Raw genomic sequence first — 21851 nt, 5'->3', positions numbered from 1 at the left:
ACGCTCGGGGAGGGCACCACAGGCCGGGCCAGGGGGTGAACACAGCACGCTGCACCCATGTCCACGACGAGCTGGCCGCCCCTCCTTCCTGTGCAGGCTGGGGGAGCGAGGAGAACAGCCCCTGTGGGCGCGGAGCACCCCGGGCCCGCGCTGGAAACCTTCCCGAGGAGCTCTGGGCCCCGGGGCCCGGCTGGAGCAAAGGGCCGGGGGCCGGGGGCCGGAGAGGGCACTGGCAGAACAGACCGACGCTGCAAGTCATTACCGAACGTGAAAAAGAAGCAATTTCCCAGTTTTGGCTATTCTTGTCGGTTTGCCTTGTTTTCAACGTTTAGAAGACAGTGAGAGATTTACTTAATTCAGAGCGAGCGGCTGGCTTTTCGTCCACACGAGTCCTCACATCAGCATTCAGGAACCGCCTCGAGGACACAAACTAGGTCACAGCAGCATCTCCTTGAAGTCCTGAATGGCAGTGAGCAGACCCACCAGCTTGTGCAGGATCCTGCGGCTTCGCTCGGGAGGGACGGTCGGCGCGTTCAGACATTATCTGTTCCTTTCAGACACGTCCATGCGCCTTCGTGGTGGCCCCGGCTTCCCGGACCTGGAGCCCTGGGCCCATGGGCCACTCGGACGTGTCCTGACAGCAGCCGCCCTCCTCTCCCACTCCTGGCCTGCTGCCCCGTCCATGAAAGTGGGCAAAGCGATGGGAAAAGGCCATTCCCACAGGTGACGGAGAAGACACTGCAGGAGAGACATCTCTGTGGGAGCGGGACAGCGGGGTCTTGGCAGGAAAAGCTTCTTCCTGCGCCATCGAGCGAGTCTTCCGGACGGTGCAGCGGCGGTCGGAAGCCACAGAAAGACCTGAGAGCAGAGTGTCCACCCAGGCACCAATGAGGAGGGGCTCTCAGGGCCCCCGGGGGAGCCGGTCCACACGTCTGGGCTGGCTGCTCCCACGGCAGACAGAAGTCTCGTGAACGGTAGAGAAGACGGGCCCAGTAACGACTGGGAACCAGATGACCGACAAGCGAATGACAGGTGGATGAAGAACGCGCCTGCCCTCTGACCTGCGTGTCCTGCCACCTCCCTCTGAGAGACCCCTGAGTCACGGGGGAGGCCCCACACCCGGCTGATGGCTCCTCTCTCTGGTCTGCACCACCTCCCCTCTCCTGCAAGACGCTCAGACCCCACCCTCGCCAACACCCCCCCAGCTCACCGCCCCCACCCTCCCCAACACCCCACCAGCTTATCTCTCCCCCCAACACCCCTCCAGCTCACCTCCCCCGCTTCCCAACACTCACCTCCCACCCTCCACAGTAACACCTCCCAGCTCACCTCCCCCACCCTCCCCAACACCCCCCCAGCTCACCTCCCCCCTTCCCACCAACACCCACCCCCCACAATAACACCCCCCAGCTCACCTCACCCACCCTCCCCAACACCCACCTCCCACCCCCCACAGTAACACCCCCCCAGCTCACCTCCCCCCTTCCCACCAACACCCACCCCCCACAATAACACCCCCCAGCTCACCTCCCCCCACCCTCCCCAACACCCACCTCCCACCCCCCACAGTAACACCCCCCCAGCTCACCTCCCCCCTTCCCACCAACACCCACCCCCCACAATAACACCCCCCAGCTCACCTCCCCCCACCCTCCCCAACACCCACCTCCCACCCCCCACAGTAACACCCCCCCAGCTCACCTCCCCCCACCCTCCCCAGCCCACCTGCACCCCATCTGCCCGCAGCCCCAAGGAGGCTCCTCCCAGGCACACCTGGAATCCAACCTCCGGCACGCACTCCCTTTCCTGATCTGACTTGAGAAATCCCCTTTAGAGCAGAAGTCGCAGGGAGCATCCTGTTCACAGACGCGGAAGCGCCGTCAGCCCTCAGTCCTGAGGGCTTTCCCCGCAGGGACAGGCTGCCTCTCAGACACGGCGTGGAGTACCGTGACTCGTGGCATCCTGCGGACGGGATCGAGAAGCACAGGTGCTGGGGTCACCTCGCGGGGCGGACCGCTTAAGCGAGCACGTGGACCTGGGGTGGCTCCACAGGGCCGGGGGCGCATCGGCGTGCGCCCGGGCCCGTGGCACAGGCTGCGGGGCTCCTCCGAGCCGCTGACGGCTGCCCGCCCCACGAGCCCCCTCCGAGGGGGAAGCGTGTGGTCCCGCCTGTTCTGCCATTTTCCGCAAGACACGCCCCCGTCCGCAGACGGGCACCCGGGCCGCACACAGTCTGGCATCCCTGCTCGTCTGCCGATCGGTTTACGCGGGAAAGAAGCGAGAACGAGCCGGATGCGCCGCTCACCGCGAGCTCTCAGCTGTTCGTGGGGCCTCCTGTGGGTCCGGCCGCCTCACGCCCCACGGCCAGGAAGGTCTCCGCAAAGCATTCCTTCGTGCTGAAACTAGGTCTCGGTCACGCGAGCACAGAGACGCGCGGAGCCGTGCCCGAGGCACGGCGCGCTTCCAGAGGCCAGGCCCCGGGGTGGAGGCAGGAGAGGAGACGGATGCAGCCAGGCTGTCCCCCCCGTCCCGCAGCCAGACTGACCTGAAGCTGCAGACCCCGGGCACGAGAACAGACTCTCGCCCGGAAGACGAGAGCCCCAGAAAACAAATCTCGGCGATCGCGGGACGGTGCGCGCCGCCTCTCCGAGCTCACCGCGGCCTTCCCTTCCTTACCGACGCCGGTTCTGATCGGGCCACGTGCTCAGCTCCAACACCTGCTTCCCCACCTCGCTTCCGGCCAGGGGAGGCCACGTGGCAGCGTCCGAGGCTCGGGCGGAGGGCTCCCTCCTGACACGGGGGCGCCCCCCCCCCCACCCTGCCCCCGAGCAGGAAAGCGGATGCAGTAAGGACAGCGAACGCCGGGCGGCGGTGCCGGGAAGCAGCCCACCGCGAGGCAAACACGTCCCTGTTGGTGAGGTTTCCTGTCGACCGCAGCTGGACGCGATCTGCACCCCAGGCAGCCTGCCATCGGACCCGCGTAACAGAGCTGCAAGGGGGCCTCCCCTCCCCCACACTCTCCCCGCCGCCCGCCTCTTTCCACCTGCTCTGCCACAGCCCTCACCATGACCGCTGTGGTTTCCGGGCCGATCCCAGCCCCCCATCCGGCCGACAGGTCCCTTCCTCACTCGGCACGTCTGACCCATGGCTCACCGTGCTCTTGCTTGTCAAGCCACCGCAGGTCTGGCCCCTGACCGTCCGTCCAGCTTTCTCGGGGCGGGGGGGGGGGGGGGGGGGCTGTGGAAACTCCTGCCCCCACTTGGCCTCGGAACCCGGCACCCGAAATGGCCGCGCCTTCCGCTTCCTGAGGCCAGCCCCGTGCCTCTGAACTGGCCTGGCCTCGCCGGGCCACAGACTCCTCGGAAACACAGACCGTGGCTCCATGGTCCCTAAATGGCAGGTATGCGGCACTGCCCAGAGCACAGGCTGCCAGAGGAGACGGCACCACACTCTCCGTCCCCCAGACGAGGAGACCAAGGCTCCGAAGGATACACACGCCCAGGGCCCCAGAGCAAGGTCAGCAAACTTCCGGAAGGCCCAGGTAGCAGTACTATCGGCTCATGAGCCGCGTGGTCTTGGCTGCTGATTGATTCTTGTACAAAAGCGCCAAAGGTGATGTGCAGATGAACTGCAGCTCCAGGAAAACACCTCGCGGCAGGAGGCGCAACACGAACCCGGGCTCCGGGGCTTCTCCCACCCGACGGAGCGGCCTCCCGAGACGCACCACTGCTTGCCACGGGGAGGTGTCCACGCCCGTGACGCCGCCCCCAGCAGCTCGGGGCCGGGTGGCGCTGGACACCTGGAAATACCCCGGACGGCGGGTGATGAGGCAGAGAGGGACAGCGTCATTCCTCGTGCAGATCAGAGTCCCAAACAACCGTGGCTCCAGCGGCATCACAGGGCGCCCTGCCCACGCCTGCCATCCCGCCCTCGCACACCCGCCTTCCCCGCCCTCGTGCACTTCATACTCTGACCAAGCCCTCTCTCTGATGATAAAAAGGCTAAAATACAGCCTCTTCTTGACTTTCCATACAACAAGAGTCTCACAACCGCCCAGCGGTCCAAAGTTCCATTATCTTTCCTTAGATGCCAAAATCCAGGTCTGCGGTGAGAGTCACGTCTACACACGGAACTGCCCTGAGGATGCAGCCCCGAGTGCCAAACCCACAGGGAGAGGAGCTCTCGTGCTGCCCCCACGCCCCGCTCGGCCCCCGCTGGCTCCTCAAAGGCAGCTGCTGGGGGCCTCGCTGGACTCCTCCCCCACCCCAGGTCATCCTCAGGCCCCGGCCTAGACTCCGCTTCCGCGGAGGGGACCCGCTGTGGGCTCCGTCCCATGCACCCCTGCTACCCACACCTCCCGTCCCACGCTTCCCTGACTTTATCTTCACACGGCGTGACCAGAACGTCACGAGAGGAGGACCAGGCCCACCCTGCGTGCCCACCTTGCTGAACAAGCAAGCAAACGTCAGAGGCCCCGCTTGGCTCCAAACCAAATAGAGAACCAGCTGTGGGCTTCAGATGCTTCCTCGACTCCCTGGCCACAGACGTGGCTCCAAGAAAGGAAGGATTTACGTTACAGACCTACTCCCTCTGGTCTGGCGCCCTGGGTCTGTCAGACCCACTGCGTCCTCGGGACACAAAACCAGGCGGTGCCTAGCTGGCTCGGTCAGCGGGGCCTGTGACTCTTGATCTGGGGGTTGTGAGTTCAAGCTCTGTGTTAGGTGCACAGATTATAATAAACTTGAACAAAGAAACAGGGGCACAAGGCACTCACGGCACTAGTCCGCCCGCTTCCCTGCAGCGTTTCCAATGCTCACGTGGCATCCAGGCCGAGCTACGGAGCCTCTTCTCGTCAAAAGTCCTAGAACGGCGGCTCCCAACACCCCAGCCGACACAGAACTGGGCACTAGACGCAGGGACGTCCCTTCGGTGTCGGCGTCCGTGAGAAGCACGCACCGGACAGGCGTGGCCGACGTTCAGCCGTGCCTCACTGACCGGAGCCGAGCTGCAGAAGACACTGGTCGGAGAACATGTGGCAGGCGGGACATCGGGTTTGCAGGGGGAAGACTCGGAGGAGTCCCAGCACCCGTGTCCGAAACGAGGGCTGCGCGGATGCCGGGACCGGCTGCGGCTGGCGGGGGACCGAGCAGGCCCGCGGGCGTCATGAAGCACCGGCCACACGTCTCCGTAGGCGTGAGAAGCGGCCCTCGCTGGCCGGGCTCCGGCATCGGCGTCTCTGATCGTCAAGACACGCGGGCGCAACGGCCTCGGCGGCCCGCTTCTTCCCGGCGGCCCTCCGCGCCGCGGGGAGACAGGAGCCACGAACACGGCCCGCCCACGCTCTCTGCAGGGATGGTCCGCGAGTGACGGCCACCTGCTGTGTTCCGTGAGGGCCTCCACACCACCAGGCCCGAGAAGACCCTGCAGCCGTAAGTCTGATATTTGAACGTAAAGCCACGTGACCTCCACACTTCGAATCGCCCAGAGTCGTGGAGATGCCACAGACCTAGAATACGGAATCGCATCTAACGGTCACTCTCCCTCAGGGACGTGACGGTGTCACGGGCCAAGCACGTCGAGAACCAAGTGCACACAAACATGGGTGACCTCGGGCCACGAGCACGTCAGCGGGGCAGACACGGGGTCTGGCCCTGCAGTGAGGACGGGGGTCACGGCCCGCAGACCCCCATCGCCAATCCGCTCAGGGTGCTGGGCACGGACCTCGCTGAGCCCCGAGGTCGTTATCGGGTGGAACGGGATTCTGCGCGAGGAAGCACGCAGGCGCCAGGAGTGCCATCGGAGGGGTCATCGCCGTTACTTTTGTTCCGGGCTTCTACGCTGTCCTGCCCTGCCCGGTCACACGGCCACGCCCAAGGAAGTGCCACCGGCCCCCCGCCTCTGACTTACCTGAGTTGTCTCTGGCTACCAGACCCTGCGAGAAGTCCCCCGGGGCCGGGGAGGCCCTGCTGTCCCACGTGGCGGCGTCCAGGCCGTTGCAGTACTCCCACCTCTTCTGCTGGAGCTCCTGCAGCCAGTAGGCCATGAGCTGGCGGTTAGGAGCCTACGAGAGGAAGGAGAGAGCGAGTCAAGGCCAACGACGGGACCGAGGGCCGGGACAAACCACGTCCCGCGAGGACAGACGCACACCCTGCCCCTCGAGGGGAGCGTCAGGAAGAACAGGCCAAGGACATCTCCCCGCCAGGGTGAGCGGCTTTGCTCACCCGGCCAGTAAACAGCACGAACACCAGGAATCCAGCCCTGATGAGAATCTTCCCACATCCCAAGATGACACAACACCCTCCACGGAAGCCTGGAGGACGGCATGGTCTCGCCGCCCTTTCACGCTGCACACACACACACACGTCCTGTCTCAAGAACTCGCACCTCGTGCACGTGTGGCTGCATCCTGGCCGCGTCACATCAAACGACAGTGGTTCCAGCTGTTGGCACCTGGAGAGCACACAAATACCTCTGCACGTCCGGGCGGCACGTCCAATGGCTAAAACTTTTAACACCAAGGACAGCAAGTGCCAGAAAGGGCACAGGGCAACCGAACCCGTCACAAGCCTCTCTCCCAGCCCCTGCAGACGTGGCGAAAGCTGTGCTTGTGCGAGAATGCTCCGATTTAAAGGGAAACATCTGACGGGGGAACAGTCAGCAACCTCGTGAGTATCTCTCACTAAATTCCTGGGCAAAAACAAACGTTAAAGTCACATGTTTTCAATGTCTGACTTACTACTCGTGTTACAAAAACCTGGTCGGGAAGGCATCCAAAACCACCTCGAGGCAATGACTGACTGGGGCTCCTTCCCTCTTGGGGCGCCCGGGAGGCTCAGCCAGTGAGCATCTAACTCTTGGTTTCAGCTCAGGTCATCGTCTTACAGTTTGTGGGTTTGAGCCCCGCATCGGGCTCTGCACTGTGAAGAACCTGCTTGGGATTCTCTCTCTCCCTGTCTCTGCCCCTCCCTCACTCACGCACCCTCGCTCAAAATAATGAACAAGCAAGCATAAATACGTAAAGAGGATCCAGAAATCACCGAAAGCACCCCGACTTCGATCCCGCGTGCTGCCATCAGGGAGACAGGAGACTGCGAGGGCCCTGCCGTCAGGCGCTCAGACCAGAGACAAAAGTGCAGGCTGGCAGGCAGGGCGGCCCCGTCAGTCGAAGCACCGCCTCCGTGAACTCCCTCCGGTCTCCCCGCATGGAGGACCGAACGGAGATCCGACCTGACTCAGCCCGGACTGAATCAGAATCACAGACGAAATCTCTCAGGCGCCCGGGTCCAGTCTGGGTCCGACACGTAACGTTGGTCCCGATCTGCCAGGTCCAGCACGGTGGCCACTGAGCATGCGAAACGCGGCCGGTGCCACGCGATCGAAAATATTTTGGACACGGTGGATCAAATAACATATATTAAAGCTACCTCATCTGTATCCGAAAACTTACAAGCATCTGTTACGGCTCGTACCGTATTCATGTTGACAGCACTGGTCTGGAGGTAACAGTAAATTCAGTCCGTTTTGAGAGCCAAGGTTGGCAGAAACCCAGGGGGTGGGCAGTGGCCTCAAGGACTGAAACGCAGGCCAAAGGCAGCGGGTTCCTGGGTGTGGGGCAGCCACCACTGCTCCTCCCAAGGACACTATGACTTGAGAAGGCTTCTCAGTTCTTTACCTACGGAGATGCCAACGCTCTTCAGGGACCACAACAACAGGCCCAGCTCATCTGGCTCACAGATGCCCTTCCTGGATGGGGCAGAGGACCCCCAAGTGATGTGGTGTCACAGGACACCCCAGCGAGTCTGTCACCAGGAGCTCACCGCTGATCTCCAGCCCCGCTGGTGACGAACGAGCCAGTCGGTGCTAAAGCCTATCGCCACCACATCTGCCAAGCACCCACCGGCCAGGAGGGTGGGGAGCAGGACTGGGAGAGAGTGGGTATCTGCCCCACACCACCCCCAATTTAAACGCTCTGATCCCAAATTCTGGAGAGCCACATGGGCATTCCAATCATGCTGCAAGGGGCAGAGCCCAGGCTCGGCTCAGCACACAGAAGGTGCCTGCATGAGACATGTGACCACCATCAGTCTGAAGACTCACGGGAGCCACACTGAGTCTCCCAGAACACCGGTCTCTGTGACTCCTACACATCCCTCAAAGCCCAGCACAAACGCTACCCCCAGAGCTCACACCAGCACGCACCAGAGGTGAGCTTCCCATGGAGGCGGGCGCACTCCTTTTGTGTCCCTCGTTAGTCTGCCCTAGCTGCTCCCGCAGGCCTCTGTCCCCAGACCTCCACCAGCCCCAAACCCAGAAGCCCCCACGCCTGAGGGAGCAGGGCCCCACCTGTCCCTTCCCCCGGACCCCGGGACGCTCTCCACAAAGCCTGTCTCTGTCCCCAGGGCTCAGAACTGTCCCGCATTAATCGGTCCAAGTGAATTCATTTCAACACGTGCTCACTCAGGGCCCACACTCCTGGCAGGGGGCATGCTACTGGGGGAGGGGCGGGTCTCAGGCCTTGTCCCCCAGCCACATTCCCCTACCCCCGGATCCCAGCCCTTCGCTCCCCTGGTAAAGGGTCCCTGCCCACCAAAGCACACCCTCGCCTGCTTGGACTCCGTGACCTTCCTGGAGACCTGTCTCGACTTATCCATCCAAAAAAGGGAAAAGGGAACGATGCCACGCACACACAAATGTTTGTTCATTCCCTTGACAAATATTTACCGAGCGCCAACGTGGGCCAAGTGTCGCCGTTCGCACACAACTGGGGGAGACGTGGTCTCCCGAGACACTCCCAGTGAGCTGTCTCCTTTACAGCAGCGACAACCAGCTAGAGTCAGATTCACAGTTACAATCAAACTACGAAATACCTGGTTGAAGAAATCCTCACGCATCACAGAAACTTCCCAAAAATCCGGTCAAAATTCTAAAGGAGCTCTTCAAAGCACAGCACAGAAATTCTGAAATTCATCTGCAGTTTAACCTGCAAGATTCTCAACGAAAAACACAAGGCCTGGGGCTGTGCCCTACGAGGCTGGGAGGCGCGTGACAAAGGCCCGCGCGGCCAGCAAATCGAACACAGAGCAGATACCAAATGTCGCACTTCAAGGAAAATCAGCAGGGAAAAGACCTTAGTTATGGAGCGATGGCATCAGGACAACCGGTTAAAAGTTTGGAAGAGAAGAAAATGGATTCAAATTTGATTCACGATTTGAATGTATGACAAAAGTCATTTAAGTCACCAGGAAATGCCTAAAGGATTAAAATCAAGTTTGTTTCTTTCTGCCTCTGGCGACAGGAACCTCGTAGATGGAAGGGCTGACTTGGCTCCGCCGAGCGTCGGCAAGAATTCGGGGGAAGGTTCCCGCCGAGCCGTGAGCCGTGAGCCGTGAACCGCGCCCCCCGAAGCGCCCGGGAGGCCCCCGAAGGCCCTGCGCGCCAGGGAAGAGCCCCGGACTACGAGCCACAGGGACAGACGGACGCCCGGGCGGAGCGCGTCACGGGGCTGATTCCTGTCCAGGCAACAAAGGAGCCGTGGCTACTGCAACATGCCCGTAATCCTGGACCGCAGAGACCTTTCTAGTCCCGAGAAGGCCTGCAGAGGAAACGTCTACACGTCCCCTCCCCCACTCATGCTTTCTCTCTCAAAAATAAACATTTTAAAAAAACAGCGTACTTTAGACTTTCATTTTTTTTAATATGAAATTTGTCAAATTGGTTTCCATACAACACCCAGTGCTCATCCCAACAGGTGTACCTCCTCAATGCTCATCACCCACCCACCCCTCCCTCCCACCCCCCATCGACCCTCAGATTGTTCTCAGTTTTCAAGAGTCTCTTACGGTTTGGCTCCCTCCCTCCCTTTTTTCCCCTCCCCCTCCCCCATGGTCTTCTGTTAAGTTTCTCAGGATCCACAGAAGAGTGAAAACATATGCTATCTGTCTTTCTAGACTTTTATTTCAAAGAATAGTAACATCCGCATTTGCTGTGCAGAATGTGGGAAAGGAGGAAAAAGAGGGAAACGAACTTGACCTTGCGGGGTGCGTCCTCTCACGGCACTCCTCGTGCGTAAACACACGCCGGAAGAACACGTTGGGCCTCTACGTGACGTGCACGTGGGCGACGGGGGGGGGGGGGGGGGGGGGCGGGGTGCGCTGTCACGTGAGCATGGGCCCACGTGCCAGACATCAACCTGAACCCTGGGCACATGCGGCCAGGGCGGTATCACCCGCTGAGCCCGGGCTCGCGCACGGTGCCTGGAGCCTCACTGTCCGTCCACCCCCCACCCCCTCCCACCCCCGTGCCGCGCGCTGTTAGGCAACGTGTGCAACCGGCAGGCGGATGGGACGACGGGAAGGGAGGAACCGACCTGCTGAGCCGGCTCTGAGGGTCACAGGAGGTCGCGCACGTCCGGCTCAGAACGGGGCCCCACAAGCAGCTCCCTGGGCAGCCACGACCCGCGTCCCCTCCGCCACCCAAGACCTTGCTGGCTGGCCCCGCCAGAGCTCCAGCCTGCGTCTGTCCCTCTTCTGTCCCTCGAAGAGGAGGAGGACGACCGCCCCCATCTCCGCATCTCCCTGCGGCACCTCCCGAATACTGACACGGTGAACGTAAAATCCGGAGCAGTTCGCGCCAAAGGTAGCTTCCGCGCCGGGGGCGACACAGAGCGGGGTCCCAGGGAGCACGGCCGTCGGTCCGCAGGGTCCACTGGACGCTCTCAGCCACGACTCTGAGCTGAGCACGCGACTTGCGGACCCACTGCGGGGAACGACGGGAGCGCCGTGCGCGACTCACGAGGCACGGAAGACAGAAGCCGCTCTCCAGCCTGAGGGTGTCGCCAACTCTCCAAGGTCAAGGTCTGTCCAGCTCCCGGCTCGCGCTCCCTGGCATTCTCCTGGCTCATCCGCCTCGGCCCCCCGCGGCAGCAGCGTGCCCCAAAGCCTCTTCTCACGCCCACCCGGTGAGGTCACGCGCACCCCAAGCTTCAAGACTCCGATGGCTTCCGCGGGCCGTGCAGTGCGCACGCTAACCGGCCCACGCCTCGCCCCACTCCGCGGAACGGCAGCCCTCCCCACACCACACGCAAGCAGAGCCCAAGTCGGCTTCCACAGCCCGCGCTCCGCCTGCCCCACCGACCACCTGCGAACTCCGATGCACGCCTCAAGCCCCGGTCCAGACATCCCACCTGCTGTCCTTGGCAGGACCGGTCTTGCCCTATGTGACCACACAGCATGTCGGTCGGGCGCTCAGAGTGCAGACCCTGGGCTCCTCCCCAGAAGGTCGGGGCCCACCCACGTCTGCAGGGCGGGAGGAATCAGCGTGATCACCAGTCTCCGAAGAGCCACAGAAAGGAAGGTGCGCGGAGGGACGGACTCGGTCTGCACCTCTCCGGCCATGTTGCTTAAAAGGACATGATGTCTGGGGCACCTGGGTGGCGCAGTCGGTTGAGCGTCCGACTTCAGCCAGGTCACCATCTCGCGGTCCGTGAGTTCGAGCCCCGCATCGGGCTCTGGGCTGATGGCTCAGAGCCTGGAGCCTGTTTCCGATTCTGTGTCTCCCTCTCTCTCTGCCCCTCCCCCGTTCATGCTCTGTCTCTCTCTGTCCCAAAAATAAATAAACGTTGAAAAAAAAAGGACATGATGTCTGCTTGTCATGAGGGAATCTTGTTTCTTAAGCCTGGAAAAGACCTAGATCCCCAAGGCGCATCTAAGGTAATTCTTCCATAAGGAATAAAAAGCACAAGAATATTGTAAGTGGTCTGATGATACAAGACTCAGAGGAAAAACAGACGACAACCCAAATCTGATAAATAACTTTAGGTTCCAAATTTTCTTCTGAATGTTTCGAAATCACGAGCCTGGCCAGGATCTCAGGAGATCTGGCCCCGTACCAATGAAACAGATGTAGTTGTTCCCTGGGAGGGTGCTGAAGCCTGTGTCCACGCCAGTGGCAGACACAGAGAAGGGCGTCCGTGCGGGCCCTCCGGCCCCCAGAAAGCGGACGCGTCCGCACCGACCTTCATTCTCTGGCGGTGCCACGAGCACACACCTCCTACCTTTTCAAACTGCTAACTTGAAATGAGCATTTTCATGTTAGCTATGAAAAAAATTACATGAGTTGTGGTCTCCATCCTGTTCAAAGGCTGGGCAAGAACCCAGACCCCACCTCCCACCCACTCGGGGACACAGACACCAGAGGGGTTCCCCCTTCACCACTCAAGCACCCTCTTTCAAAGAGCAAATCCCCTGAGACAGACCCACCTGTCAGCTGACATCTTTGCAGCTTCAACGATGTCACAGAGATGAGCAACCGAGGGCAAGGGTCAAGAAAGGAGGGCCCGGACAAGGAACGCGGCAAAGCAAATGCATGCTCACAGATGAGGCGGCACCACAGATAAGGGATCGTGGGGGGCCGGGCCAGGTGATGGACTTCGCCAAGAAAAGGGCAAGGCCACTCTCTGGGTCTGCTCTCCCCGCAGGAAGTACGGAAGCCCGCCAAGGCGCTTTCTGTTTCAGAGAGAAAGGGGCACGTGGCCTCCGAGTGGCCACAGGGCTGCATTCCTGTGGCTCCCTATCAGCTCTGCTGTTGCACAATCAGGGAGAGCCAGGGTTTTATGGACTCAGGAGAAATGCAGACTGCAGCCACAGCCAGCAGCCCGTGGACAGCCCCGCACCACCCTGCCTATGATGTTTCCACACACCACACAGCACTGCGCTGTTCCGGCTTCAGTTTTTAACTTAAAAGTAGGACACGGGAGGGGCACATGAGTGGTTCAGTCGGTTAAGCGTCGGACTCTTTTTTATAAAATTTTTTTTTTTTTAATTTTTTTTTTTCAACGTTTATTTATTTTTGGGACAGAGAGAGAGACAGAGCATGAACGGGGGAGGGGCAGAGAGAGAGGGAGACACAGAATCGGAAACAGGCTCCAGGCTCTGAGCCATCAGCCCAGAGCCCGACGCGGGGCTTGAACTCACAGACCGCGAGATGGTGACCTGGCTGAAGTCGGACGCTTAACCGACTGTGCCACCCAGGCGCCCCTAAAATTTTTTTTTAATGGTTATTTATTTTTGAGAGAGAGAGACCAGAGCATGAGCAGGGGAGGGGCAGAGACAGAGGAAGGCAGAATCCAAAGCAGGCTCTAGGCTCCGAGCTGTCAGCACAGAGCCTGACATGGGGCTCGAACTCACAGACTGTGAGATCGTGACCTAAGCTGAAGTCAAACGCTTAACCGACTGAGCCACCCAGGTGCCGCAACAGTCAGACTCTTGATCTCACGGTTCTTGGGATCAAGCCCCGCATCTGGTTCTGTCCTGACAGCACAGAGCCTGCTTGGGATTCTCTTTCTCCCCCTCCCCACGCTCTCTCTCAAAATAAATAAACTTAAAAAAAAAAATAGGAGACAGGAATGAATGACTTAATATGAAGTTTTAGGAACTGGGGCTTGGGAAGGGGAGGCTCCAGGCCCCCCATACCAGAGACCCGGGGGGGTCAGGGGAACGTGGCACCAGAGACCCTACCCTTTCAGCGAGTTTGCGAGCCATCTGGGAGGCATGATGATTTCTAACAGTCTTCTGGGCAGAGCTGGTGTCTCAGGAAAGTGTTGGGTGGCTCCCCTAGGTCACTCTGTTACTCACCCTTTGCTGGGTGAGAATCTGGGGGCTCTACAAGTCCTTATGAGCTCCTCAGTGGAGTCGATCACTAAACCGCACCCCCCAGAAATACCCCCAGGACGCTGGGCAGCACTACTGGCCCAAGAGACACAAACCTCAGGGCCTGGGGGAATCGGGGCGGGGTGCCAGGCCCCAAACCACTGCTCGTAGAAACTCAGAATGCAAAGCAGATGTGTAGGCAGAAACCACAGGGCGTCAACCTGAGGGTAAGGGGCTCACGCCTCACTGGTCTCCGTCCACACAACTGCTTCCAGTCGCACAGAAAACCACCAGCAGCCCGGCCCCTCTGGACTTCACAGCCAGGGGGAAGGCTCAGTCACGATCCGGAGGACAGCAGTGGTTCCCGAAGAGAGGCCCCCAGAGCTGCAGCGGGAGGGCCGGGGTGACGGATAAACATGCGGATTCCCAAGGTGCACTCCGGCCTACCGACCGAGTCAGGATCTCTGGGGCAGGACCGACAGTGTGCAGAAACAGGGTCCCAGGAGGCTCCTTTCCTACATGCAGTTTGAGAACCATGGTTCCGAAAAAGATGGTTCCTTTAAACAGCAGATTTGATGGGGCGCCTGGGTGGCGCAGTCGGTTAAGCGTCCGACTTCAGCCAGGTCACGATCTCGCGGTCCGGGAGTTCGAGCCCCGCGTCGGGCTCTGGGCTGATGGCTCAGAGCCTGGAGCCTGTTTCCGATTCTGTGTCTCCCTCTCTCTCTGCCCCTCCCCCGTTCATGCTCTGTCTCTCTCTGTCCCAAAAATAAATAAACGTTGAAAACAGCAGATTTGAAAGAAAGACCACCGGGACAGGGTCTGCGGGGGCACCGGGCACGGCTCCCAGGCAGCAGAGGTCTGTCCCCCTCTGGCCCACACCTCGTCCCTGCCGGGAGACACCACCGCCTCACTCACTGCTAAGGCAGCCCCATGGGGAAGCTTATCGTCCACACCGTCCGTTTCCAAATCTCCCGTGGCTAATCCTCTTAAGCCTAGGCTGCAGCACGGATTGGGTACGGGGCGGTTCAGGTGTCTGCGCACCACCCACTACACGTGAGCCTAACTTCCTACCGATGGATTAAAGTCGAAATACGAAGCAAGTGCCACAAACTGCTAGGTCTAGATAATGACACATCCCTCGTGTGTCTGGGGAAGACTCTAGCGCCCAAGCGGCTGCCGCCCCACTACGAGACCCCAATCCCTCACTTGGCCCCTGGGGTCAGGGCACGCTGCCCTCTGAGGGCCCGAGCAATCCTGATCGGGGATGAATGACCCTTAGAGCAAAAGCACGTCATGACTTCCTCCGACCCACAGAGCCACTGAGCACAATGCCCCAATCACACCTCAGAACAGGACAGGACAAGCTCCCCGAGGCCGGAGACGGGCGCCTGACTCTCACCAGGTGCCCATCACGGCCTCGCTCGACAAGATCCGTCAGGCGAAAGGCTGACTGACCCGTCACTCCTGGAGTCAGGCCACCTTGTCTGCAAGCACAGTCTTTCCTCGACATCACAGACCCGAAGGGACAGGAAAATCGGGCCCACTGCCTACAAATAATTCCTATAATGCAAGGTGAACACCTCTGATGGCACGGCCTTGCCCACCCCCATCCACCACCAGGCCTGCCATCCGACACTCAGACCCGTTCTGAGGGGCGGACCGAGCGCACACGGGGCACTGCTCCCTTCCGGGGGGCCTGGGAGGGGCCACAAGTCTGAAGGACTCGGCTCCGGACCCCTCCCCACCAGATTCCGGTTCTCCCACAAAATCAGCCTGGGAAAGGTAAGCAAATGACTGGGAACACGTCCCGCTGGCCCAAGAGGAGCTCCGTCTGTGAGCAGCTACGCAATCGTACCAAAACCCAACCACTCCCCGGCCGACCTCCTGCGGGGGGCCCTCGATGACCGTCTCAAGGTCTCCCCAGTGCTGCAGTATTCACAGGATTATCACACGGACCACAGACGTCCGGCTCCGGGCCACGTGCAAATCGGTCCTGCACATACAGGACCCCTCCTGTTCGCTTACTCTGGGCAGATGCCACCCCCGCCCCCCAGAATCAAGACACCAGCGGGCATCCCACCTTCACGCCCAGCGCCGAATCCTGCAGCCAAACACGGCTTCTCTGCGAAGGTTTTCCAAAGGCATCAGGTGCTAGACTATTTTTCAAGTCCCGATACTATAGTTTCTTAAATGCATGGAAAAACTATCGCCACATCTGCAGGAAAAGCATAACCTTACAGCACAGCAGATGCCCTCGAGACCCTCGCTGATAACCACACAGACACTGCGACAGGAGCATCCGGTCACACTGAGCGTCTGCGGCACGCCTGCCACTCCCCTGAATGCTGGGGAGGCAGTGCTCCCAGACAGTCCCTGCCCGCGGCCACGTACCCTGGCAGGACACAGCATCGGCGCTCCAATACCCGAACGGGACTGGACCCACCTCCAGGAGCGACAGCACCGAACCTCTGTCTGCTCAGGGTTTCCGGAGCGGCCTGGTGAGCTACAGCTTATCTGGGAAATTGTGGGATCCGCAGGCTCCCCAGGGATGGTCCTGGCCTCTTCCCACCCAGGGGGCCTCGCACGTCACCGACCGCTGCAGGCCGAGTATTTAGGGGCTTAGGGGGCGCGAGTTAGAAGCGTCGCCATCCACACTGCGCTCACTCTGTGACAGCTGAGGACTGGACCTCGGGGATGTAGGCAGACGCCCACCCCGGTGTCACCCAGACCCTACCGCATAAACCTCTAAGAGAAACGATGGTTCCTAATTAAGCCCCACTTCGAGAGTCATTTCTACAATAACAGGGTTCTTTGCTTTCCTTGGAGGGATTTCGCTCTGATCAGACAGAAAGACTGAAACCCAGTGGCTGATGGGTAAAGGCGCCCGAACAAGGACACCTGTCCGCCCCTCCGAAGCCTCCGTGAGCTGGCACTTGGTGTCCACACCTCAACCCCGGACGCGTTCGGCCCTCCTCTTCTCGGGGAAACGGCCACGTCCAAAGGGGAAGGAAACTGGTAACGTGCACAGGAGCAGAAGTGGAACAGGAGAGAATTTGGTGAAGGTGGATTTGGGAATGTTCTAGCAAAGGCAGTCCACCGGGTGGGGCAGCTTCCCAGACCCCGCTGCCCCCGAAATGCGGTGCTTAAGCAGCACAGGGCAACCGTATCTCCAGTCTCACAATTCAAACCTTCCTGCCAGCGTGGGACATAAACGCTTCAACCCTTACTACGCAGACTAGATAATCGTCCAACGTACCTAGATGAAAATATCAGACACGACCCAACCACCGGTGTGGAAGCGGAAAAAACAAGGTTGAACTCCTGCTGAAAACCGCTGGTTCCTGTGGCCTCGGCCCCAAAGGCCTCCCCTGCCAAAAGCTGTGCCCCCCATCTCCCTGGCTGACACCTGGCCCTCGTTGGCATTCCCCCGTCATTCCCTTCCCCCTCCACCCCTGCAAGTCTTTCCCAGCGCCCTCCCCTCACACACACACACCCTGGGACCCCTGCCCCCTCCACGGTGTGCAGCACCGGTTGGTGTTATCCATATCTCCACACACTCCAGAAAGCCCCGCAAGGCCAGGACTTGTTTTGTTCAGCTGAGCCCCCAGGGCCTAAGCAGAGGGAACGAGTGAGCGGACGAGAAGGGCCCCAGGCCCTCCTAAAACAGGAGGTTCAAGCAACCCCAGCCCAGGGCCACCCCCAGCCCACCGCCTATTTCCACACACCTATGAGCCGGGAATGGTTTTTACACTTTTAAATGGCTGGGGGAAGAAGACGGAAAGAACATATTTTGCGACATGTGAAAATCACATCAAATTCAAATCTCAGTCCACAGATAAAAATTATAGAAATGCTGCCACGCTCGCTTTTTGGTTGTGTCTGTCCCACGAGAGCGGAGCAGAGAGACAGCACGGTTAGGAGACCTAAAATATCTACTCTGTGGCCTTGTCGTTAAAACCTTCCCTCTCCAACTACACCAGCTCCTCAGAGTCCAGCCACGGATGTGATACACAACAGACCGAAAATCGGGACCAGCCGGAACCGGGGTGAAGCTCTCTGAAGAGCGGACGCCTGTTGTATTCGTGGGTGCTGCACGCCACGACAGTCAGCTCGCCTGAGGCTCTGGCTCACCCTTCTAGAGGGCCGAGGCCTGCCCCCAAACCAGAAGGTGATTCCCTTCTATGCTGTCACTCCACAGACGTCTGCCTGGGCACCTACTCTGCGGGCAGCGCCCGCGAGGTGAGGATACAAACATCAGGAAATGGGGTGCAGGCCACGCCGCGGGCGGTGGATCAGGGGAAGCCACGGTGACATCACACGATGACACAGCACCTGCTTCTTAGGAGCTTATTAACTGGGAGACCGAGACGAACCCATGAGAAGTCAGGTCTGATAAAACAGCTAAATGACACTTGAAGACCGCCGAGTGGACCTCTAGGGCCCGACAGCCGAGCAGAACCATTCAGCCCAGAAGGCCGGTTCAGCGCCTCCATTCTGTGTGGGACACACCAGGCTCCCCCGAGCTAACACATGCCTGTCATTAAGCTGCGAGCGGTTTCAACACCAGAGAAATGTGCATCCTTCCCACAAAAGTGGGTTAAGAATAAGGACGCATGCCCGCGTAGTTGCGCGTGATTCAGAAACCGACACCACGTCCGTTTGAGCACCAAATAGCTCCAAGAAAGGGGCCCAGGGAGGGGATGCGTCTGCTGACAGTCTGGTGATGCCCGGAGCGCCCCAGGCTGCAGAGACCTGGCGGAGGAGAGGGGCTCCTGCTCTGTTTTACCCGCAGTCAGTCCTCCCTGCGCGCCAGCTCGCTCCACAACTGTCCCCTGCGCTGGAGAGAAGCCTCCAGCACACCGGACTCACCGGCCCCAGGAGCATCGGCCTCTGCCTGACCACTGTACCAACTTCCAAGTGCAGAATGTTCCCGGTGCCTTTTTACTACGTGAAAAAGACAGAAATCAAATGCAGTAAAGGGAAAACCACTACACCTTATCTAATCCCAAACCGCTGGTATTCAAAGTCAAAGAAGGTACACTCGTCAGAACAGATAACACAAGTAGATATTCTGCATTTTGAACACTCAACTACTCCCGGAGTCTCTACTTTCAAAGAGGGTCTGAGTCTAGCTTCCAATCTCAGGCAAATCACAGCCCCTCTCTGGCCTCCATTCCCTGTAAATTCTGTAAAACAAGGCGCTGGATCAGATCCCTGAATTCAGGAATAGAGAAGTTCAGCAAGAAATTCCAGTATCAGCTTTCATGAAGACTCAAGCAGTAAAACGTTCTGAAAAAGCCAGAAACCACAGCTTTGCCAGAGAGGGCTGACAGATGCTTTAAAACAAGAGACACATGATAACACAGGAAGCAAACTGCTGATTTTTCTTTTCCTCGATTCATCTGTCAAAAGAAATGGTATCCGTAAAAGGAGACCCAACCAGCCGAAGCCAAAGCCTCCTCACTAACCTGAGGCTCCCCTCTGCAAGTCAGAGGCTCCCCCATGGCCGAGGACCCTGAAACGAAGCATCAGCACTTACAGGAATCAGTTCTCGGACCTGAAAAGTGGGAGGCAAGTAAATTACTAACTTCCACTTTTACCACCACAGAAGTTTTACGCCCGCAGCTCAAAAGTTATCACTATACGCTAAGATTCCTCCTCCACGTGAGCCCCTACTCTGGAACCCGGCCTTGCCTGTGTCTCCGTTCCCACTGTTTTTGTAAGGCAGACCCTCAGCTTTACAGATTCGTCACAGTCGGTGATCCACATGAAATCCACATCAAAACTCACTTCCTCCTTCAAAATACTCTGAATGCACACAAAGGTGGACAGAATACCCTAAGAAGCACGGTGCACCCACCACCCGTCCGAGGCGTAAACACGGCAAGGGGTAAACTCCATCCTGAGTCCGGGGCTCATCGCCCCACACGGCTCCCCACTCAGCACACAGACATCTGCGTGACCTTTTTAACCAGTCCGTAAACGGTACCGTCCGTGTGCAACCGTTCTGTAACCTTTTCTTGCTCAGTTTTACGAGCCAAGCGTGTCGACAGCTGTTTCTTTACGTTCACTGCTGCATAATACTCGGTTACGTGACCACACCATGTGTCTGGCCACGGACGCTGCTTGTTTCACGTGGCTGCCGCGTGGTGCCCGCTCTGCGCCAGCCATTTCCCACGACATTTCCCGAACGCTCACGACTCGAGGAAGGGGAGACTCTCACTGGGCTGAAAAGGACACTGGGACAGACGGGTGGCGTAAGCCGCCCAGCACAAGCGCACGGCCGACCCGGGCGAGTTCCAGACCACTCACCTCTCCCACCACAGTCTTCGGGCTCAACCTCAAAGCCCCACTCAGGTCCACACCAACATTATTCGCATTTTTCTAAACGACAAACCTCACAGAGGACTCCGAAGTCCTCTAAGACAATCTGAAAGAGGATGCTCTATTTCGTTCTTCAGCAAACAATCCCCCAGTAAATGCATCTGACGCAGGGCCGTCCACACGCAGTGAGGACAAGCCTTTCTCTGGCACAAGTCCGGGTGCTCCTGGAGTCATTCCCAAGTTTATACAAACGGTTTCTAAGTCAGCCTGAGCTGAACTGCAGCCCTGCCTGGCTTCCTCTGGAGGAACAGGCCGTCTGCACCCACTTGGAGCGGTGTGGAAGGGCCTGGAAGAACCCAGGACGCAGAGTCTGCTTGAACCGCAACAGCTGAGCTGCGGCGGCTCTGAGAATGGCTCCAGCCCCAGCTCCAGCTGCTGCCGGCTCGGCTCGGAGGTCCGGCAACAGCTGTGCTCTCACCAGGCCCAGGGACTCCGCAAGGCCCCCGCCGCTCTGCGCTTGGCCGGGGCGGCGCAGCCCTGCTGCTCCGCGACACGGAAGACGGTTGAGGGTGGGGGCTCGGGGGAGGGGGGCGGGGGCCGAGGCCAGGAAGGAGATGCGCACTTCAGCAGGAGGGCCCCCGGGGCCTGAGGGCGGGGAGGCCTGTGTGTCTCCCACCCCGTCTCGGCTACAAGATTAAGGAAGCCTTGCTCGGGCGGACCCGGTTAAAGCAACCCCTTGCCACCTCTCCCAAGAAAACAGGCTCTGCCACTTTCGGGCTGTGCGACCCCGACAGAGCGCCCCTGCCCGCCAGGAGAGGCTGCAGTGAGTGACCTCTAAGGGCCCCGCCGCCCCCGACTGTGTGCAGCGCGAGGGCAACCGGCGGATCCCACTCAACCCCACGCCCCACGAGGGAGACGCGCCGTTACCCCCACGTTACAAAAGAGGCAGCGGAGGCACAAAGGGGTCGTAACCCAGACCAGTCAAGGAGCCGTCAGTCGCGAACTCCCGGGAGGGCGCGGGGAGCCCAAGAGAGCGGCGGGGGCGAAGGACGGGTCCGGGCACCGCGCAGCCCGCAGCCCCAAGCCCGGGTCCGCTGGGCCCCGGGGCGGGCGGGGAAGGGAGGGACGAGGGCGCCAGGGGCGGGGAGGGCCGGGGACGCCCGGGACGGGGGCGGTAGGGGAGGGGACTGCAGGGACGGGCGGGCGTAGGGGAGGGACGGGGGCGCCCGCGCCGGGGTCGCCAGGGAGGGACGGGGACGCCGGGGGCGGGGGCCGGGAAGCGACCGGGGTGCCGGAGGGGCGGAGGCGCGCTCCCACCTTGAGCACCGTGACGGCGCCCGCGCTGTGCACCTGGAAGTGCGCGGGCGGCTCGGCGCCGGGTTCGGCCGCGTCGTCGGGGCCCTGGTAGCTGAAGCAGGCGTCCGCGATGTCTAGGTGGCCGAGGGGCAGCGCGTCCTGCGGGCTCTTGAAGTAATAGAGGTAGCAGCGGCGCGCGTCGAACACGAACCAGCGGCTGCGGTAACCGCGCAGCGGGCCCTTGCCCGACAGCTTCTGCAGGTAGCCGCACAGCCGCGCCGGCCCCGCCGCCGCGCCCTCCCGCTCCTCCTCCTCGGCCCGCGCCCCGGGCCCCGGCATCGCCGCCCAGCCGCCGCCGCCGCCGCCGCCCCGGCTTCGCGCGCCCCCGTCAGCGCGCCCCCGCGCCGCCCCCGCGCGCCCCGCCCCGCCGCTGCGCACGGCCCGCGGGCGCGCAAGGCCGCCTGGGACTTGTAGTTCGCCGCCCCCGCCGCCCCCGCCGCCTCCGTCCCGGCCCCAGCGAGCGTGGCGGTCCCCGACCCGGCCTTGTAGGGAGCTGCGTCTTGCGCGGGGGCACGAGGGCCGCGG

At 60.5% G+C, this 21851-nt stretch overlaps 1 protein-coding gene across 4 annotated transcripts in view; it reads right to left on the bottom strand.

Annotated features, from left to right (window-relative positions):
• The window catches only part of TBC1D2B (TBC1 domain family member 2B), a 65886-nt gene extending 44254 nt beyond the window's left edge, over window positions 1–21632 (bottom strand). The window contains exons 1-2 of one of the 4 annotated variants that reach the window (XM_045448540.1): window positions 21288–21632; window positions 5908–6061 (exon numbers count right to left, since the gene is read on the bottom strand). In XM_045448540.1, coding sequence (XP_045304496.1) covers window positions 5908–6061; window positions 21288–21605 — 472 coding nt within the window. In that variant the 5' untranslated portion in view covers window positions 21606–21632. Of the gene's footprint in view, window positions 1–5907; window positions 6062–6384; window positions 6507–19114; window positions 19166–19958; window positions 20050–21287 lie in introns of those variants that run through there. The other 3 variants (XM_045448543.1, XM_045448541.1, XM_045448542.1) reach the window with 3 other exon arrangements.
• Between the last annotated feature and the right edge of the window lie 219 nt (window positions 21633–21851).

This window comes from Leopardus geoffroyi, chromosome B3 (genome assembly GCF_018350155.1).
Source record: "Leopardus geoffroyi isolate Oge1 chromosome B3, O.geoffroyi_Oge1_pat1.0, whole genome shotgun sequence".
Taxonomy (NCBI): Eukaryota; Metazoa; Chordata; class Mammalia; order Carnivora; family Felidae; genus Leopardus; species Leopardus geoffroyi.
The sequence above is the reverse complement of the archived record's forward strand: the minus strand, read 5'-3'. Positions and strand labels throughout refer to the sequence as shown.